Genomic DNA, 21488 nt, shown 5'->3' on the forward strand with positions numbered 1-21488 from the left:
TACTTGGTGTAATTGATAATTATTCCAAATTAATTAATTTCACCCTTCATTATTATGTATATATATATATATATCATAAATTATCGTTACGAATTCATTTTGTAGTTCTAGAACTTTCTTCTATAAATATTTTTATTTCCATTCTCTTTTCAGTTTCTGGCTTTCGTTTTTGATTATATTTTATTTTCCCTCTTTCAGAGTGCGTAATAAAATGGCAGTAAAAACTAGAATAGTACGATGTTTGAATACAAGAATTGCTGCAACAACCATTAGACGTCCGGCGTGTAAAGAATATAACCTTTTATTGAAGCAGTTTAGTTGATCAGATTCGACCTTTGCAATGCCGAAAATGGGTTTCGAAACGGAGATAAGCATAACTAGGACTGCTGATGGTGTGGTGTGCCGGGAAGAACATTGTGTAGTTTTTGGTGTGTAAAGGTGAACCCAAGGGTAAACACATACAAAACATGGTTTTATATATATATATATAATATATATATATATATATATACGCGCGCGCACACACACACACACATATATATATATATGTATACCTTATAATTTTAAGTAAGCACACACACACATATATATATATAATATAATATAATATATATATATATATATCTATATATATAAAACTCTAGTTGTGTGAGTGTCTGTCCCCTTCGATTTAGATTCCTAACTCCTCCCACATTTTGCGGTGCAGTTTAACCAAAACCGGGTATCTTATAGTCGTGATTCATATCGAGCCCGTCTGACTATTAGCGCGCGTCAACGATGAGTCTACAATTTTAAAAATAATTTAACATCATTTTTTATTCCATTTTAATGCATAAAATGCATCGTGTGTCGATGGCGGCGGAGTTGGCGTCCACGCTCACAGCTGCACCTGTTTGCTTCTCCCCCTTCCCTCCCTCGTGAAGCTGTGGGGAAGGGAGTGTAAAGAAATCAACGTCGTAATGCGTTGTGAAGGAAACCAGCGTTCTTTTAGAACAACGACTTCATGGCTTGAAGACACCAAAACAAAAATGGCTAAGAAAGCCTGAATTTATAAGGGAAGTAACTCTCTAAAAATGCTTATATAGTTATTTCCCTTACAAACCCGAGCAACGCCGGGCGATACTGCTAGTATATATATATATATATATATATATGTATATATGTGTGTGTGTGTGTGTGTGTGTGTGTGTTTATATATGTGTATTTATGCAAGCATAAATACACACACGCGCGCACAAATTCTCAGATACTCTTCGACAGGGGCGATGCTAGTTTCATTTCTGTTTGATGTTTTAACCCTTTGGCTTTCAGATTCTCCTGTCAGTTGTACTGCTTATCTATTCACATTGTTTTGAATTAATATGCGTTATTTCATAGCTTCGAGATTTCATTGATGTGATGATTTATTTATTAGAATGACATTGTTTAGGAGGTGCGAAAGGTCGGATCTAGCTAATTTGAACTTAAAGAAAGGTAGAATATTTGAGCCTGATATGGCTGGTTTAAATGCCAAAGGGCTTAATATATAATTAATTTTATGTAGAATCTTATTCATATAATTTAGCTCTAATCACACACACACGCACGTACGCACGCATACACACAGACACACACACAGACACACACACACACGTACACACACAGAGTAGTCTCTGTCGGGAACTACATATGGAAGTCCACTTACTCCATCAACTGAACCAACTATTCATTAAAAGAAGTTAAAACGTGGCTGAGTATTCCACAGACAGGGGCGCCCTTAACGTAATTCTCAAGTAGAATGAGACAATGACACAGCATGACAAGAGTGGACCTTTGAATTACAATCTCCGTCTTCTCAATTTCACTCACAGGGACCGAGTCGATTCGAGGCAATGGTAAGATTTATTTCACTGGTTCATTATTCAAATACCGCGGTCTGCTCGGTGTTTCACCACTATGGAGCCCATTAAATACATATCAGTTGTTATTATTGTTGGTTGTGTATAGCCGCAAGTAAACACTGACAGAGGAGGTTTATGATTAACAATCTTACAATCTTACACTTGTCATCACTCCTACCGTTATTCAGACATAGTGTAGTGCACCAGAAACTTTTCTTTAGGTAAACAAATATTCCATGGAGGAAGAGATGGTTACTGTTGGAATGCTACTGAATAGACTTTAAACAGAAGTCTACTTGATCAGAGTTGATCTAGGTTAGACGACAACAATAACATCAACAACAACGACAGTGGAGGCGCAATGACTCAGTGGTTAGGACAGCGGACTCGTTGGTCGTAAGAACGCGGTTTCGATTCCCAGACCGGGCATTGTGAGTGTTTATTGAGCAAAAACACCTTAGCGGGGAGGGGTACTCTTTCATCCCAACTTTCTCTCGCTTTTTCTTCCTACTTCTGCCACAAAGAAGAGGAGCCATGGTGTAACCCACTATGGTGTGGTAAACTTTCAGACCCTAGTCTAGATTGCGAATCCTCTGCACCCCAGGATGGTTCATCTCTCCACCCGTTAAAAGCCACCGTTTACGGAATGAGGATAAGAACGTAGCTTTCGCGTCCATGCAACCGCCAGTCTATCGCGTGTGGTGGTTGGATCTTCATGTTGCCACACGCATTCTTAGTAGCTTAGAGTAAGGTCGAATTAGAGAGTATTCTTTGTGGCTAATGTCGTGATTGGAGGAGGAGGAGAAGAAGAAGAAGACAACAATGGCGAGCCAATGATGGGATTTGTACGTGGTTGATCATCTTGCTAGAAATTGCAGCCAAATCCGTTAAATTTACCAAGTAAATACTGATAGATTTGGGCCATGATTAACAACCTTCCAGCTGAGACCACTCTACCTTTATTCAGATATAATACATCTAGAGCAACATTGTGTAATATACTGATGGCATGTCTTTGACATTTAAACCTGATGGAGGCTATCTATCTTCAGACATAACCACTATCTACTTGCTCGGTCTACTAAGAACATCTAGCAGCTATCAAGCAAATTACACTACATCGTTGTTTCAATAATCTATATCTATAAAAGAGTCTTGGACGAAAATTATATACACATTTTGCTTTGACGGTTAATGGCGGCCAAACCGAGGCTAGTATCGAGCTGAAAATTGGCCGCGATGGTTAAAATCCGCAAGCTATAAAGATGTAGTTGCTATGGCAAAAAGAGTGATTTTTTATCGATTCAAGGGGGCCCAGAGCCCCTCTAGGTTTGTGCGATTGGCTTTTAATGTCCAGCGGCATGCACTGCAGGCTGTTGTGCGTAATAAGTATATATTTTGTCGCGAAATTTCGGCTACTAGGAAATGATTTTTCATTGTGAAAAAAACGAGTGCTTTTTGCCCTCATTTTCTTTTAAATTTTTTATAAAATTTTCGTGTTTTTTTAAAAATTCCTCATCTTCAAAATGTGGCCAGAGTAGACCCGGATGAAATCAGGTTATAATACTAGTAAGGTAATAATGCAATTAAAATGTGGAGAATTTGCAGATTCACTGGAGCGCCGGCTATAGATCTTTGCGTTATTAGTTCAGGCTGTGTGTACTCTTAAATTCAAATCTCGTTGAAGTAAAATTTGCCTTTCACCCTTTGTGGTTCGTTAAATAAGGTCCCAGTCCAAGAGCAGTAGCGCTAGGGTTGATGAAGCTTCTCTGTCACTCGCTCAGAATCGGTTTTTCTGGCCAAATCTCCACCCAACGACAGGATCCGCGCGACAGAAGTGAATTATCAGTTGAAATACATTGTCCCCACATCAATGTAGTTCCAGTTTCGGTAGTTTAAATTTTGTTCGTACAAATCTCAGAATCGATAAAGCTAGGTACAATATGATTTGATTGACTACTCTGCCGCCTCCATGATGATTATTCAAATATTGGTAATCAATGTTTATAAAGGCTTGTTTGTTACCATAACTGAATAAAACATTACAATCTAATTTGTCATTAGGTTTACTAGAGAGAGAAATTGTATAATGTAATATTGAAGCTTTCCTCACAATAGCATTAATAATAACGTATATAGAAAGCTTAAATTATTCCAACTACAAACAGTAGACAAATCTACCTAAAAAAATGTTGCTGTATATACATGAAGAGAAAAATAAGCAATAACAAATAACACATGGCAGGATTGGACACGATTGGAACGCCTTTGATCAGGGCTAACCTGGGCATGAACAATAGCAACAATAGCAGCAACAGCATGCCCTCTTTTGATTTTGCACAACTGTTCAATGTTTTAAGAATGGAAAAAATGACATATTGTGTCGCTTATGTAATTAAGCATAGTTAGACAATGGCTTCTATTGAGAATTGAAAATTGATGGAAGATCTGTGGGATTTTTATGGTTGCATTTGCCTTCATTAGCAGCGTTCCGCTACAACGAAATAGAACAATGCTATACACACACATACACAAACGCACACACACACTCGAAGGTGCGTAATCTTATGGTTAAGGTGTTGCACTTGCAATTGCAAGATTGCGGTTTCGATTTCCTGACCAGCTGTGCACTGTGTTCTTGAGCAAAACACAGCATTTCACGTTGCTCCAATCCACTCAGGAGGAGTGTTGTCCTGTCCACCTACGCGGTAGGCTGGTATTATTCCAAAGCTATGACAATGCGCTTTCATGCACTGTGACCATCGGAATGTAACAACATCGCTGATCATTACAGTGACACAAACATATATATATATATATATGTGGAGGCGCGTGGTTTAGTGGTTAGGGTGTCAGCATCATGATCGTAAAATTGTGGTTTCGATTCCTGGACCGGGCGACGAGTTGTGTTCTTGAGCAAAACAACTTCATTTCACGTTGCTCCAGTCCACTCAGCTGGCAAAAAAAGTAACGCTGTGACGGACTGGCGTCCCGTCCAGCTGGGGAACACATACGCCATTGAAACCAGGAAACCGGGCCCATGAGCCTGGCTAGGCTTTAAAAGGGCGCAATTATTTATTATATATAATATATAATATATATATATATACAGATGGAGAGGAGCGTGTGTGAGTGAGAGCTGTGGAAAGAAAAGCAAGATATAATATAACTTCAACAACAACAGAAGTAATGCATTTATTTAATCATTGTATGAATGTGTGTAAAGTTACCAGTAACCAATAGGTTTACCATGTGTTTGTAAACAGGCTGTGTCAGTATGTGTAAGTGCGTGTTCCTGTCACTTTTGCAAAGTTAGGTGTGTCTTTATTAATGCATATATAGTCAAGAGAAGAGACAATACGCATTACAAAGGCTCTGAGAATGATGAGAGAGAGAGAGAGAGAGAGAGAGAGAGAGAGAAGACGGAAGGTATTGTCGAAACAGAAATATGGTAAGAATGATTGCTAAAGGGTAGACCCCGCTAAAGTTACTTGAGTACAGGCGGTGGTGGTAAGATGGGAAACCAGGGTACAGATTTGGTTTTATATGAATAAGGACTTGTACGTATTTTCTGTCTGATTTGCTTTTGTATTACTTGTTTACTGACTGGTAGCTGTGCGAGGTAGTGTTGTTATTGAGATTATTTAACCTTAGTTCAGCCATGATTAACCGTAGGAACAACCCAAGGGATTTCAGTTGCTCCTTTTCGCAGTATGTAGGATTACATTCTGTAGTAACATGGCCTGCTTGTCATTACATAAGATGAAAGGATGTAATGCAAGAGAGCCTTGGTAAATATTTCTACCATGTCAACCGACGGCGTAGATACTACCACGGACTGTGTAGAATGAAAGAAAGCTCTTGTCAACCCAAGTCTAATATAAGGGTTCAATTCCCAGGCTATTTTCATTTGATTGATGTCTCCAAACTAATTTCCCGTCACTGTGAAGAATCCAGGATAAGAACAACACACGACATGGAGATAAATTCTTCACGAATAACTGATTTTATTTTTCAGTTAGCAAGGAAAGTAGTGCTTATGAGCTTTTATAGGGATTTCGAGATAGGTAGGAAATCGGTATTCTTAAACATTAGGAATATGGCTTGAATACTGACAACACCGCCAAATGCACTCAAAATATTAAGTGTTGGTGTTAAAACTCGTTGTTGGATTGTGTCCACCGTCCAAGTAAGCCATTGCAAGATTTGAATTCACAAGCAGAGCGAACACTGCAAAGCATGCGGGCCGACATTGTTACTGTTCCACCAATTTACCCATTTACCATCTAAGATTCGTTCATTATTGGTAATGTTGCCAGTGAAAGGGAGAGAGAGAGAGAGAGAGAGAGAAAGAGAGAGAAAGAAAGAAAGAGAGGGAGAGAGAGAAAAGCATTTTGTCTGATGTTCTACCATTTCTGCCAATTTGCCGCTTACGATCCACTAAACGAGTAAACGTCAGTCAACACTTACAGTATATCTTCCTGTGTGTGTGTGTGTGCGTGTGTGTGTAAGTATATATATATGTGTGTGTATCTGTATATATTATTATAATATATCTTGTGGTGTGTGTGGTTGGTGTACTTCAGCATGCACAATTGATCATATATGAATATATATATATATAAATATATTTAATCATGTCACACTTCACCGGTCAGAGTCTATAAAGCCCAAGGTCATTGCCATTGGATCCTTCATTAGTTTCCATTGTGAGCGTTCAATTGCAAGATACACTGAACAACTAACTCGTCAAGTTAACGTATAAGTGGCTGAGTATACCAGAAACACGTGTTCCTTAAAATTATTCCCAAACCATATCAGCGTGACACAATGTGCGGCACGGATGGACCTTTGAATCCGAGATGCGATCTATTCGACGAGTTTCATACAGTCTCCGTCTAACCAACTTAACTAACAAGGCTTGGGTCAGTTCGCGGCTTCTCTGAATGCAAAGCGGTGGGATCGAACCGGGGACTTCAAGATTACAGAGCTAACATCCTAATTACTCACCTATCCACTCGTCCATTAAATTCAATCGTCCCCTGATTAACTTACTGAAACAATAATTGTATGTGACATATATGTTTGTTGTTATTGTTGTTGTTTAACCTAAAGCAGCCCTCATCAAGCAGACCAATAATCAAAGACATTCCCGCCATGTCCACCCTATGTTTCAGGAGTATTCTGCTCCTCACTATGTAAAACAAAGTGCTCATTCTTTAAGAAGGCAGTATATTTTACATGAGGAGGAATTTGTCTGCTATTTCTCGCAGATCTATGACCACGTGAAAGCTCTTCCATTGGCACGTATACTTATGTGGTTGTGAAGTATGCACGTACGTTTGTGCATGTATGGATATTTGAAACGTTTCGGTAAAGACATTTTGGTGTTACACCTTTTGAAATAATTGATTCAACGCTGACTTATTTGACATTAGACAGTTTAATGTTTCTCTCGTTTTGTCTCCTGCTCTCTCCCCTCCCTCTGTTTGTGTGTGAATATATTTCTTTTTATGTGTACGAGGGAAGAGACAGTGTTTATGTCAATCTTGTTCAGTTATTGAATTATTGGATGAATTGAGATGGCTCTCACTCCCTTTCATTCACTTTATTTGCTTGTGTACATTTCTGCGCTCACGTGTTTGCCACCAGTGCCAAAAATATTGTCGAACAATTGTACCCAATCGTCTCATTCCAGGAAGTGTATGTATGTGTGTGTATGTGTGTGAGTGTGTCTGTAATAGATGTGCGTACACTTAACCTTTGTGTAAGGTGTTTCTTGGTGATAATTGTCTAACCATGTCGCTGAACTCTGTTGGTACATGTGTGTGTGTCTGTATGTGTGTGCGCGTATGTATGAGAGTGAGTCTGTAATAGTCGTGCGTACATTTAACATGTGTGCAAGGTGTTTCTTGGTGATAATTCTCTAACCATATCGCTGATCTCTGTTTGTACATGTGTGTGTGTGTGTGTATATATGTGTGTGTGTGTGTGTGTGTGTGTATATGTGTGTGTATGTGTGTGTGTGTGTGTGTGTGTGTCTGCCGCTTAAAATACTTTATAGCTGCTGTGCACAATTGCAGAAAAAAGTTCTACAACACGGAGTAAGTGACAACATCGATGCCAGGGACGGGAAGACAAACTGATGGCCAACGATGGGATATAAACTGATTTCTTTTACCTTCTGGTCATTCAACTATCAAAACAACATCAACAACTACAACGACAACATAGTTTCACATATCAGACAACAGATCGAATCTAACACGTAATTTGGTAAAGGTCACATGGTGAGAGATAAACAAGGGAAAGACAAATAGTGAAGTAGGGTAGGAGGTAAACTGCTCATTAAGGAATTGTTCGGGATGATTCATTACCTGTAAACATGCAGGTGGATATGTGAATATATATAGTGTATACATACGTTTGTACGAAGGTATAAATATATGCATACAACCATATGTAAATCTATGTAGCGCTTATGCAAAGTTAGTTATGCACACATATGTTTAGGGTTACGAAAGTATATGTAAATACATATTTATACGTTTCTTCTTTTTAATCTCTTTTCTACCTTTCCTTCTGTTTCCAGTCTCGCCTGAACTTTTCTTCTGTATTCATTGAAGGATTTTGTCTGAAATATACTTTTACTTTATAAATTTTACTCTGTAAGTTTGTTTTCCTTCCTTGAGTATCATCCTAATAATGTTTACTGTGGACATCTTTTGGACTTTTGTTATTTTTTGTTTTTTGTTATTTATATTTGTTTTTCTGTTATATACGTGTTCGTGCTTGTGTGTATGTGTGTGGTTTCTAAAATGTGGAAAGGATCAAGCTGAGCAAAAATCAACGTTTAGTGATCCAAGTAACAGTAGCAGTCTTATTCTGGACCAGTTCATCTTGTCATATTGGCAAGTGTCAAGATGAGGACCAGATATTTCTTATAAAGAGCACAACCATCGCATAATCAGTGATTGTTTCGCTAAATTACAATGATAAATTTAAAATCTGCTGTGAGCTTGGCAAGTAGAGCAAACTGTCCAAAAGAACATTGGTAAACCATTCGATAAAACTCCATTGAACCCTTGAATTATTCCATAAATACAAAGTTGGTGGTGATTGGTTTTCCAGCGACCAAATTTGTTGCATGGCGCTAATTTGTAAATAGGATTTATGTATTTTTAATACTTATTGTCGCATGATCGCCACTCTGTAAATAGTAAAGTCGAGCTCAAGATTTTTGCAGACACTATTATCAGTAAAATGTTTCAGAGATTAAATAAGAGAGAATTTCTTAATTCAGCCACAGGAATTACGGTAACTCTCAAGACAGTTACAAACTTTCTGCTGGTAAACTTCACAGAGTAATTTAATGTTTAATCTGTGTCTGAAATCCTGAAAGGTTTTCTTAGATATTTTTAATGTTTCATAAATGCTGTGAACTGTAATTATTGTCCGTTGTGTGCATTGTATGTCTTCAAAATATCTTTCTACCCCGCTTCAAAGCAATAGAACTGTCTCATGGAAAATGTAAAATGGAAAGTAGAATTCTGATAAAATTATATTCCGATATACTAGACAACAATGGTAGAATGTCTCATTATGCAATCTTGGAAACTTTTGCATAATTTGGCGATTCTACAAGCAGTAGACATACATTTGGCGAAAACAATCGATTTCTTCTAATGTTCGCAGAATTCAGCTTCATAAGATTAGTTTATAGGCGTTTTGTCATATAGCCAGGTGCATCAATAACAATGCTTAATAATATGAACCAATGATCTTAGACTATAATTTGAAAGTTTCTTATTAATTGCTCATAAACATTCTCTTTCTCATATAGCTTTTGACGTCATATCTGTTCGGATCGTACAGCGCATACTTATGAGACTGTTACTCGTGCTCATACTGTAGGCGATCTTGTTTGCTTATACATAACATATAAACATGTATATGTACACATGTGTATGTGTATATGTATGTATGTGTATATGTATGTGTGTGTGTGTGTGTGTGTGTGTGTGTAATGGAGCAGAAATGTCATTTCATGTAGGAATTCATTTCAATAATCAATTTGGCTGCCCAGTCAAAAAATAAAATGAAATAAAATTCCCGCTCGCTAACTGCTCTATTAAACAAAGCGTGCCCATGTCTAGTTGAAATTTTATATATATATATATATATAATATATATATATATATATATATATATATATATATATATATATATATAGAGGCACGTGGCTGACTTGCGAACGAGTTGGTTTCACGATCATAGAGATGGGGTTTTGATTCTTGAACGGGATCGATTAATTAATGCTAGACATTTGAATAATGATAATTATTAGGGATTTCATGATCTAAGTTTTTCATTTAAAATGTAGCAGAGTATACCTAACTATAAAATTTTCATGCAGGAAGACATCCTTGGGAAATTTTCTGAAGTCGTTAATTTACATGGCCACCTCAGTGGTTTAGTTTCAAATGATAGATTTATGCACTTTGGAGCAAAGCGTTGCAGAAGGAGACAACATTGGTTCGTTTCGCGTTGTTTCGGTCTGCTTAGCTAAAATGAATACCAAACTAGTGATGGCGCAGCTCTCTCTCTGTTCAGATATCATATCTTGCAAGTTTCGGAGTAGAACGGGTGTCTGTCTGCTCGCGACTACACAGACATCTAAAATGATTAGCGAATGCACACGTTAGCTAAGCATTTGTAAGTTGGTTTTAAACTCTCTGGTCTTCACTGCGTGAGTAAATTAATAGAAACTACTGAGATACATTAGTCACAATTGGTGAGTGGAGTGAAAATTGACATTGCGATGAATTGCGTCTTATACAAGCACATCTTGGTCTCTCAGTCGGTTCAGGGCCAGAGAAAGTATGCTTAAACTCCAGTCTAAGGGGTCTGTAGGTTTGAGACAAACGTTGTGTGTGTGTGTGTGTGTGTATGTGTGTGTGTGTATGCATATATATGTATATATATATAATATATATTATATATATATATATAATATATATATATATATATATATTTATTTATAACAATAATTAAGGGTTTAGCAACAACTTGTTGCTAAACCCTTAATTATTGTTATAATTATATAAAAAAACTTTTTGTATAAGTTTTTACTGAATATGGTTCTTTTCCATACTGAAACTACTTAGTAAAATTTATTAATTTATTAAATTAATAATTATTTACCCTATATCTGTAATGATCATATATATATATATATATATATATTATATATATATATATATATAATATATATTGAAATGTGCATTTAAGTTGCATATTATTTCGGAAGATATTTTTTCAATAAAGACGGTGTACAGTATAGCAATGCACACAGGGGTAGGAGATGCAATGCATTAATCTTGTACAACACAACATATAGGATGGTGTATGTGAAGAGTAATATTAAAAAAGTGTGTGTATATATATGCATAGTTACACCGTATTTCGCAACATGGTAGACGCTACATCATGGAAGACACACACTGATTTTCGAAATGTAATTGAAGAAATTTTTTTTCATACGATCGGGCAATGCTTAGCGGGTAGACGCTAAACGCCAGTTATTAGAAAAAAACTGGCGGGTACCTCAACGGAGTACACAACCTCTTATTTCGTGAAATTACCTGACAATAGCCATATACCTGATGGATTACTGCAGGATATTATTGTAGTACACAAAACTACGTTCTTCTCTTTAACTGTTCTACTATTATTCATACAGCATACCATTTCGATCGTAACGTACCCACGTCTACTGACCACCAAGCAGCTACCTGCGCCTGGCTACGACCGTTGGCAATCACTCCATTAATTTCAGAAATCCACAGTAGCAACTTCTCAAGCAACATCGTAAAACACGCAAAGAAACTTTCAGGGAGATTTTTTTTTATTTTTACAAAAATAGTGCGTCTTCCATGCCGCAAGATACGGTATGCATATATTGTTATATATTGGTGTATGTGAATACGGACGGAGGATGTATTGATAAATATAACAAAAAAAATAACGTGAATACTTTTAGGTATGGGAGCTGAGAGTGAATGAATGTGAGGGGAAGTGAAGGATTAAGTTTCGGAAATGCAAAACATACGATAGTAAGGTAATAGATTTAAGATAAAATACTTACACCAAACTGAAGCAAAGAGCGAAGTGAAAATATAGAAAAAAAGAAAATATATAAACCAATGATGAAGATTATAAACCAAAGGTCAATATATATATATATATATATATATATATATATATGTAGTACATTAATATATGTATAATGCTGATATACAACACAGATACACACATGGAGATAGCCTGAGGCACGCACATGCTTATACAAAACCACACTCATACACTGACAGACGAGTAGATAGATAGATAAAGGGATAGAGAGAGACAGGTAATACATATATACAATTTCCCATATATATATATAGTGAGAGAAAGAGAGAGAGAGAGAGAGAGAGAGAGAGAGGGAGAGAACGCATACGTACACTTTTACATCCACAGTTATATGGTCACAAACATATACACCAGTACATGCACACACATACACACTACACAAATAATGAAACGCACACGTAGATATGTACGAATACATGCATATATACATAGATGCAGAGACTCATTTATAGATTAGATATACATACATACACACATACATACATACATATTTACAGAAATACACACATGCGCTTACATATGCGAACACATACACATTTACTTTATTCACTGCCAACACTAGCTTCCGTTGAGGAGTTTTAGGTTTATGTTCGAGAAAAGAAAAAAGGAAACAAAACATTAAACATAGGCATATATGTTGTGCAAAAGTGTATGTGATGTACTTATGTGTGTGTGAATGTTGTATGAGGGGATGTATGTCCGTCTTTCTGTACACACACACGCACGCACGCACACACACACACACACGAGCGCATACACACACATACACACACGCTATGTTGTATATAAATACACTCACGCATGTATATGTATGCATGTATATATTATATAAGTTTCGCCGAAGAGGTTACATAAGACCAAAGTATGTCCTTAGTTGGGAAAAATACGAGGTGGTATCAAAACGTTCCCGGACTAGTTATGTTTAATAAAAAAATAACTTATTTTCTCTTTTACTTGTTTCAGTCATTTAACTGCGGCCATGCCGGAGCACCGCCTTTAGTCGAGCAAATCGACTCCAGGACTTATTTTTTGGAAGCCTTGTACTTATTCTATTGGTCTCTTTTGTCGAACCACTATGTCACGGAGACGTAAACACACCAGCATCGGTTGTCAAGCGATGTTGGGGGGGGGGGGGACAAACATAGACACACACACACACACACACACACACACACACACATATAAGACGGGCTTCTTTCAGTTTCCGTCTACCAAACCCACTCACAAGGCTTTGGTCGGCCCGAGGCTATAGTAGAAGACACTTGCCCAGAACCCAGAACCATGTGGTTGGTAAGCAAACTACTTACCACACAGCCACTCCTGCGCCTAAGTTTTAACATTATCTCCTTCGAAATAGTTACATTGCGCAGCCATACACCGCTCCCAGTTTTCTTCCCACTTTTGGAATCCGGCCTGAAAGTCGTTTTCCAAAGTGAGTTGAGGACCTTTTGTGATTCGCTCTTGATCTCGCCAACATTGTTAGGACGGTGACCTGCCAGCTGCATTTTCATTTTCGGGAGGAAGATATGGGAGTCTGCATATCTGTCGAAAAGGGCGGGTGCGAACGCAATACCATGTTGTTTTGGGCGAGAAACTCACGAATGAAGAAAGCTCGGTGACAGGGTGCATTGTGATCGTGAAGAATCTGAAGGTTCAACTCTCGTCACTGGTGATGATCCTCGACATGAAGGATGAGTCATCAGCGGCACGCTGACGGAGATCTTGATAGATTTCGATGCGATGTTCTTTCCGTTCAGTGGTCAGCAGGCGAGGGCCAAACTTGGCAGAGACACTCCACATGTTTGATTCAGACGTTAGGATTGCCTGCACAGACCCATACGACAGACCAACATCAGCAATGTCGTTGATTGTTCTCCAAATCCTCATGCATAATATAATAAATTATCTCCACATTTCTGGGGGTGACGCTCGTGGAAAGTTCTCCAGATCGCTCATCCTCTTCTAGGGACGTTCTTCCGCTTCTCAAGCACCAGTGCCTCTCGAAACATTATGTACGACCCATTGCCTCATCGCTGTAAGCTTGCCGAAGCATTCTCAATGTCTCTGTAGCAGACCTCCCAAGTTTAACGCAAAATTTCACGGTGGATCTTTGTTCCAACTTCCTGTTCATGACAAAAAATCGCAGACTACAGCATACACATGATCATAAAAATACAAATCTCACAACTTGCGAAGAAAGCACAGTGAAAGACCACCTCTGGCCCTCACCGCACACGCAAATGCAACCGCATGCTGCCATCTCTTGGTGCACTACAGAACTAGACCAGGAACTTTCTCATACCACCTCGTATAACTGCCTTCTGCATATCTCCTGCTAATCAATTGAAATTTTTGATGTTCTCTCGTATCTGAAGTCTCTTTTCAAAATAATTTTCATTAAAACTAACGTATTTTGTTATAATTACAGTTATAATTTCAATTGATTATAAATTATTTTCGGCTCACTGCGTGAAGATATGGTGACCTTCTTTAAACAACAAATGCCATCAACCTACCATTCATCCCTTCTCCCTTCCCACCCTCTCTTTATCTATCTTTGTTTATTAATTTTTATCTGCCAATCCGTCTGTTTATCTACATTTTATGCTCTACTTTAAATTCGCGACATGTTTACATGCTTCGGTAACCTTATTTAGTGAGATGGGATTATGAATAATTTGATTGAAACGAAAGCAATGAAGGGTTCGAAATATCAAAAACAGGTTTTCTGTCTGCCAGTCTCCCCCTCCTTCTCTCTCTCTCTCTCTATTCCTCATATCTCTTTGTATGTGTGTGTATGTATGTATGCATATATATATGTATGCTAGTATATATATATATATGTATGCTAGTATATATATATTGTTGGCATCCTTTTGTCTCGGGAGACAATGGAGTTGCGCATAGACTAATCTAGTCTGGTTTTTACATTCCATGTTTTTATATTTCCAGTTTTGCGCAGGCCTGGGCTGGATGTAAGAAAATCCTGGGTAGCCCAATCGTCAGGATTCCTCTCTCGACCTTGCTGACGTTGTCCAAAGGAGTACAGAGCATTACGTTTGGCACCAGCTTGGTTGCAGGAGCTGCCGGAAGACTGTTGAGTCGAACACTAAACCGCCTACGGGGCTCCACTCCGGATTTCTTTGAAGGTTGTTTCCTTTCCGTAACCTTGGATAGGGATCCATACCGGGTACTGTCAGCCGAAGCTAGCTGAGCCTGGGACTCGTGTCAGGCATGGTCGTCACTCCCCGAGGTAGTGAAGAAAATCGCTACCCATTACCTATATATATATTATATATATATATATATATATATATATATATATATATACACACATACATCTGTATTAAATTTCTCAATGATAATGCCGTTCCCTATATGCATGCACAAATGAAATTCTTTCCAAATAAATTGCACTTCATATTCGAGGTTTTGATGAAGCTTTAAGGTGTTATTCAAGCACTGAACTATCAGTACACTGCATCCTATAGCAGAAACAGCTGTATGATAATCATTTATTTCTTTGTTATCGCTTTTTCTCATACATACATACATACATACATACATACATACATACATACATACATACATACATATATACAACAGGAGTAGCTGTAAGGTAAGTAACTTGCTTACGAACCACATGGTTCCGGGTTCAGTCTCACTGCGTGGCACATTGGGCAAGTGTCTTCTACTATAGCCTCGGGCAGACCAAAGCCTTGTGAGTGGATTTGGTAGACGGAAACTGAAAGAACCCCGTCGTATCCCCCCCAACAACGCTTTACAACCGATGTTGGTGTGTTTACGTCCCCATAACTTAGCAGTTCGACAAAAGAGACCGATAGTAAAAAAAAGTACTAGGCTTCCAAAGAATAAGTCCTGGGGTCGATTTGCTCGTCTAAAGGCAGTGCTCCAGCATGGCCGCAGTCAAATGACTGAAACAAGTAAAAGAATAAAAGAATAACAAATCTTTCACTAATGTTTATTAGGTGCCAATAATATGTCTATATTTTCTCTACGTCACGTCTTCGACATATGGACATGAAAAGAACTTTGCACAGCACCACTTGCCTCGTACTATATTATATCAACCCAAAATGTAATCAAATTTGAACTATGTGAAAATTGCAACATGAACTCAAAAAGCTGCCACAAATATGCATTTATTTGACTATCAATTTTGCCAATTATATATATATAAGTAGATACACACAGACACGCAGACACTCACATATTCACACACACACAAACACACATAATGTTTATCAATTATTATATATATATATATGCACACATATAAACATATATATGCATATGTATATATATATATATATATATATATATATATAGACACACACACACACACACACACCACACACACACACACACACACACACACACACACATATATATATATATATATATATATATATATATATATATATACGCACAAGTGTATTTTTCTATATAAATGTGCGTGCCTATAAATCGTGCACCAAAGTTATAGCAACAAAAGAAAGGAATGAATAAAAAATGGCGTCGGTTATATATATTTACATAAGCATTAGAAACAAGTAGAAAAATATATCAAAGCGGCCAATATAGCAAAATGATGAACAGGAAAAACAGCAGCGGGAACGTCAACAATTTTTCATAAAAATAACTATATTATGTGGGAGGCCAATTTTGTAGACGAATAAAATTGTGAGCGTATTGAATAGACCTTACTTATGCTTCAGTGATGGATGTAAAAAGCGAATTCCATCATGGCGGCATTCGCGTTTAGAATCCCTAGACGTAAATAGTTACAGTTAATTTTGAACTGCTAAGTTCAGAAGTGTTTGTCGTTGCTGAACGCAATGTTAGCCCCGATTCTGTAGTGTCATAAACGATAGGGTCACGGTGTAATACAATCTTTCTGTCAGATGCAATTAATAAAGGCGTAACTAAATATCGAAGCTTCTTTCTTCGGTGCTCTACCATTTCTGCTAATCCATCATCCCTTTACACTTCACCTATAATATAAATCTTCAGAATGAGCATAAGGCCACACGTGTAGGAGAAGGGTAAATTCCATTGAAACGATCATCAGTGTTTCACCGGTAGTTTATTTTATCGGTCCTGAAATAATTAATGGAAAATTTAACATCGTTGTGATTTGAACTCCGAATGTATAGGACTGTTATTAAATACTACAGTTTTTCCATCCCTATATTATTTCTGACAATCCATAATTAAATCAAAAGGATGTTTTAATAACTGCTTCTAACGTAGATATAAGGCTTGAAAATTGGGTGTAGGCAACGACTCCAGTATTTCACTAGTGTTTTATTTAACTAGTGTTTTTATCTAACTTGACAAAACTATAATAAAACCTCGGTTGTTTCCGTGTCAACTCGACAATTCACTTCGGATATTTTCGTTACCTCCGTGACAGTGTGTGTGTTCTGTTTTTATGTATTTATGTGTTGTGGAATATAGATACAACAAAATTATGCCAGCAAAAAACCTTGCATATCTGTTCTTACCTGCTTCATGTGAGTATGTAAAATCCGCAAATTTTCGGAGGTCACGAAGATATCCGAAGTGAATTGTCGAGTTGTCACGGAAACAACCGAGGTCTTGTTATGGTTTGTCGAGTTAAAACGAAGGAACGCCTATTTATTTTACCGCCCCGCTAGAATCAAAAGCAAAGTTGAAGTGGGCGAAATTCCGAACTTGGAGAGCTGGAACAAATTCAGCATTACAAATTTTCGTCTGTCAGCTTGAAAAATAATTATGGTTTCAAATTTTGGCACAAGGCCAAAAATTTTGAGGGAGGGGATTAAGGCGATTATATCGACACCAGTACTTGAGTGGTACTTATTCCATCGACCTTGAAAGGATGAATAGCAAAGTTGACCGCGGTGGAATTTGAACTCAGAACGTAAAGACGGATGAAATGCTTCTAAGCGTTTTGTCAGGTGTGCTGACGATTCTGCCAACTCACCGCCTTAGGTTTCAAATTTTGGTACAAAGCAAGCAAATTCAGGGGTTGGGGTAAGTCAATTACATCGGTCTCTGTGATCAACTTGTATTTGTTTTCATCGGCCCAGAAACGATGAAATGCAAAGTCGGCCTCGGCGGAATTTGAACTCAGAGCGTAGAGACAGCTGAAATGCCGCTAAGCATTTTGCCCGGCGAAGGCGGAGGTGATAATAATAATACTAATAATAATAATAATAATAATAATAATAATATAATAATAATAATAATAATCCTTTCCACTATAGGCACAAGGCCTGAAATGTTTGGGGGTGGGGACCAGTCGATTACATCGACCCCAGTCGATCTCGGTGGAATTTGAACTCGGAACGTAGCGATGGGTGAAATACCGCCAAGCACTATGCTAATGATTCTGCCAGCTCGGCGCCTTAACAATAATAATAATAATAATAATAATAATAATAATAATAATAATAATAATAATAATAATTTCTTTTTATGGTACTCAAATATACAAATATATTAATGTGCCTCAATACAGAAAATGTGTACAGTCTGATATATGTTTGTCATATATACGGTAAACAACATTACTTAACCAAATATATGTTCCTTTCAATAGGATTTATCGTTGACTGTACACAGCTTTGTTCTGGACAGTTAATCATTTTACCTTACACGTCACACACACACACACACACACACATTTTCATGTGTTGTATATAAATGTGTGCGCCTGAATGTACCTGCATGAGTGTACGTGAATGTATGAATGTTATGTATGCTGTACACACTCAATAGGCACACAAACACACTAGTATATTTATCGTGTGAATACAAACACACATACACACACACACACACGCATATACATATTTGTAGAGGCGTGCTGGCAGAAACGTTAGCACGCCGGGCGAAATGCATAGCCGTATTTCGCCTGCCGCTACGTTCTGGGTTCAAATTCCGCCGAGGTTGACTTTGCCTTTCATCCTTTCGGGGTCGATAAATTAAGTACCAGTTACGCACTGGGGTCGATGTAATCGACTTAATCCGTTTGTCTGTCCTTGTTTGTCCCCTCTGTGTTTAGCCCCTTGTGGGTAGTAAAGAAATATATACATATTTGTAGAGTGAGAGGGAGGAGGAATGAATGAGAAGACGAATGACCCAGCGTGACAGAATGTGAAAGAGACACATTAAGAATTTAGCTCAATGGAAGATTAGAAAGAAAAATATATCATCGTAGCTTCCAACACTGGGGAAACACCCCTTCATATTTCAATCGCTGTTGGACTAAATGTACACTCACATGCATACATACACGCCCACACACTTGCATTCACATGTGAGTACACAAGCATACATAAATATTGGGTTGTCCGGAAAGTTCGTGCCGATTTATAGTTGCTTACGTTTCCACTTATTTTAGAACATGGTTGAGACCATAAAATAGGATTTGACTACACCTCCATTTAGAGCACAGTTTAAGCTATCTTTTCGTCGAAGAAGATTTATATTCCTATAACTTGTGATGATTCTGTAACCCTTTAAAATAGAAGATAAGAAAGTTCAATTTCGGTACTTGATGGTTTGGGAACCAGACAAAAATTGCTGCAGCTCGGCAGGGATGTGTTATCCCACCCTCCATATTCACCAGATATTGCTCCTTCGGATTTCTACTTATTCAGGTCTCTGAAGAATAGTCTTAATGGTAAAATTTTCAATTCCTTGGATGACGTAAAAAGATACCTTGATGAATTCTTTGCCATGAAGCCACCTCAATTCTGGGAAGAGGGTATTTTCAAGTTAAAGGAAAGATGGAGACGCATTGTGCAACAAAATGGTTTATATTTGGTTGATTAAAAATGTAATGGCAAGTATTTATTGACCTTTTTCTTTCCTTTAAAAATGGGCATGAACTTTCCGAACAACCCAATACATTCATATAAAAACTAATTGACAATAAATACGCATAAACGTATATAGATGTTGAGCCGGTCATGCATACACACACAAATTCTAATTCACTCAAAACTTACAATTATTCATGGTAATATTCAAACATATGCAGACCCAAAAGTAGACACAAGATAAGTAAGTACTAATATTTCTGTTCGGACTTACGATTCTATTCTTGCATCATAACCTTCGTCTTGAGAGATTTATGAGAATAAATTATCTTCGGAATACAGTCATATGTATATGTGTGGGTGCTTTTGAATGTGTATGTGGGCGAGATTTTGTATATTCGTGTATATATACAGAGCGTCGGTTGCGGGGTCATTCCGAAAAGCTCTATCTGCGACGATTTCATCGCAATCGAAGGAGAGGGGCTTTCTCCGTCCGGGTTGCGGATCCGTGGAACAAGCTGCCAGACGAGATGGTGAAGATGCCGACGACCGCTTTGTTCAAAGTCTCCCTTGACCTCAAGTGGCCTGAACTCTTTACATGAACACCACTCTGTACATAACTCCATGTCCCCCTACATGGCCTTGCTTTTTGCTTTTTGAGCCAAAAAATTAACTAACTAACTAACATATGATTGTGTGTTTGCCTGTATAAATATCGATTGAGTACTTACGTCTACCCAGTTTCATTCACAAGGTTTGGGTTGACACTGTTGAAGCTCATCGAACATATTGTAACTCTAATTGAAAGGTTCAACCTTTGTAACATTTTGACGTGCTGAAAATTATGTTTCGGAAACGTTTGTCTGTGATATGCTCAGCGACAAACATTAATTTAAGGAATTGGCACTCAATCTGTACGGATACATGTATAAATCCAACTGTGCGGATACACCTTATATAAGTCTAACTATACGGATACAATGAAGGTGCGTGGCTTAGTGGTTAGGGTCTCAGCATCATGATCGTAAGATTGTGGTTTCGATTCCTGGACCTGGCGACTCGTTGCGTTCTTGAGCAAAACACTTCATTTCACGTTGCTCCAGTTCACTCAGCTGACAAAAATGAGTAACGCTGCGATGGACTGGCGTCCTATCCAGCTGGGGATCACATACGTCTTTCAAACCGGGAAACTGGGCCCATGAGCCTGGCTAGGCTTTAAATGGGCGCATTTATTTATTTTATTATACGGATACATCTCATATAAGTCCAACTGTACATGCACATCCATATTACTGTATAATTTTCAGGCACATAATTAAGAATATTTGCGGGAAATCAATAACCCTGTCCGAAAATAAAGACTACTTGCAGAAGAGACTCACTCTTATCTCTTCTATTACAATGAGGGTACTCACATTTTAATAGAGAAGCTACCTTTTGAAAAAAACCAACCGTCTTTTATAGTGATTCACTAAAGGATTTATACTTCGAGTAATATTACTACATGTTCTAGATTAAAAAAATCACAGGGCGTAATATGAGCTGGTTCTTTCCTCTTCCATCTCAACGTAGAAGCTAATCT

General features: G+C 37.8%; 1 protein-coding gene across 1 annotated transcript in view; it reads right to left on the bottom strand.

The window, feature by feature from the left end:
- LOC115210585 (tetraspanin-8-like) overlaps positions 1-21488 on the bottom strand; it is a 285558-nt gene that overhangs the window by 176509 nt on the left and 87561 nt on the right. The window contains exon 5 of the mRNA XM_036502648.1: positions 12028-12033. Coding sequence (XP_036358541.1) covers positions 12028-12033 — 6 coding nt within the window. The remainder of the gene's footprint in view (positions 1-12027; positions 12034-21488) is intronic.

Source organism: Octopus sinensis, linkage group LG4 (assembly GCF_006345805.1).
Source record: "Octopus sinensis linkage group LG4, ASM634580v1, whole genome shotgun sequence".
NCBI lineage: Eukaryota > Metazoa > Mollusca > Cephalopoda > Octopoda > Octopodidae > Octopus > Octopus sinensis.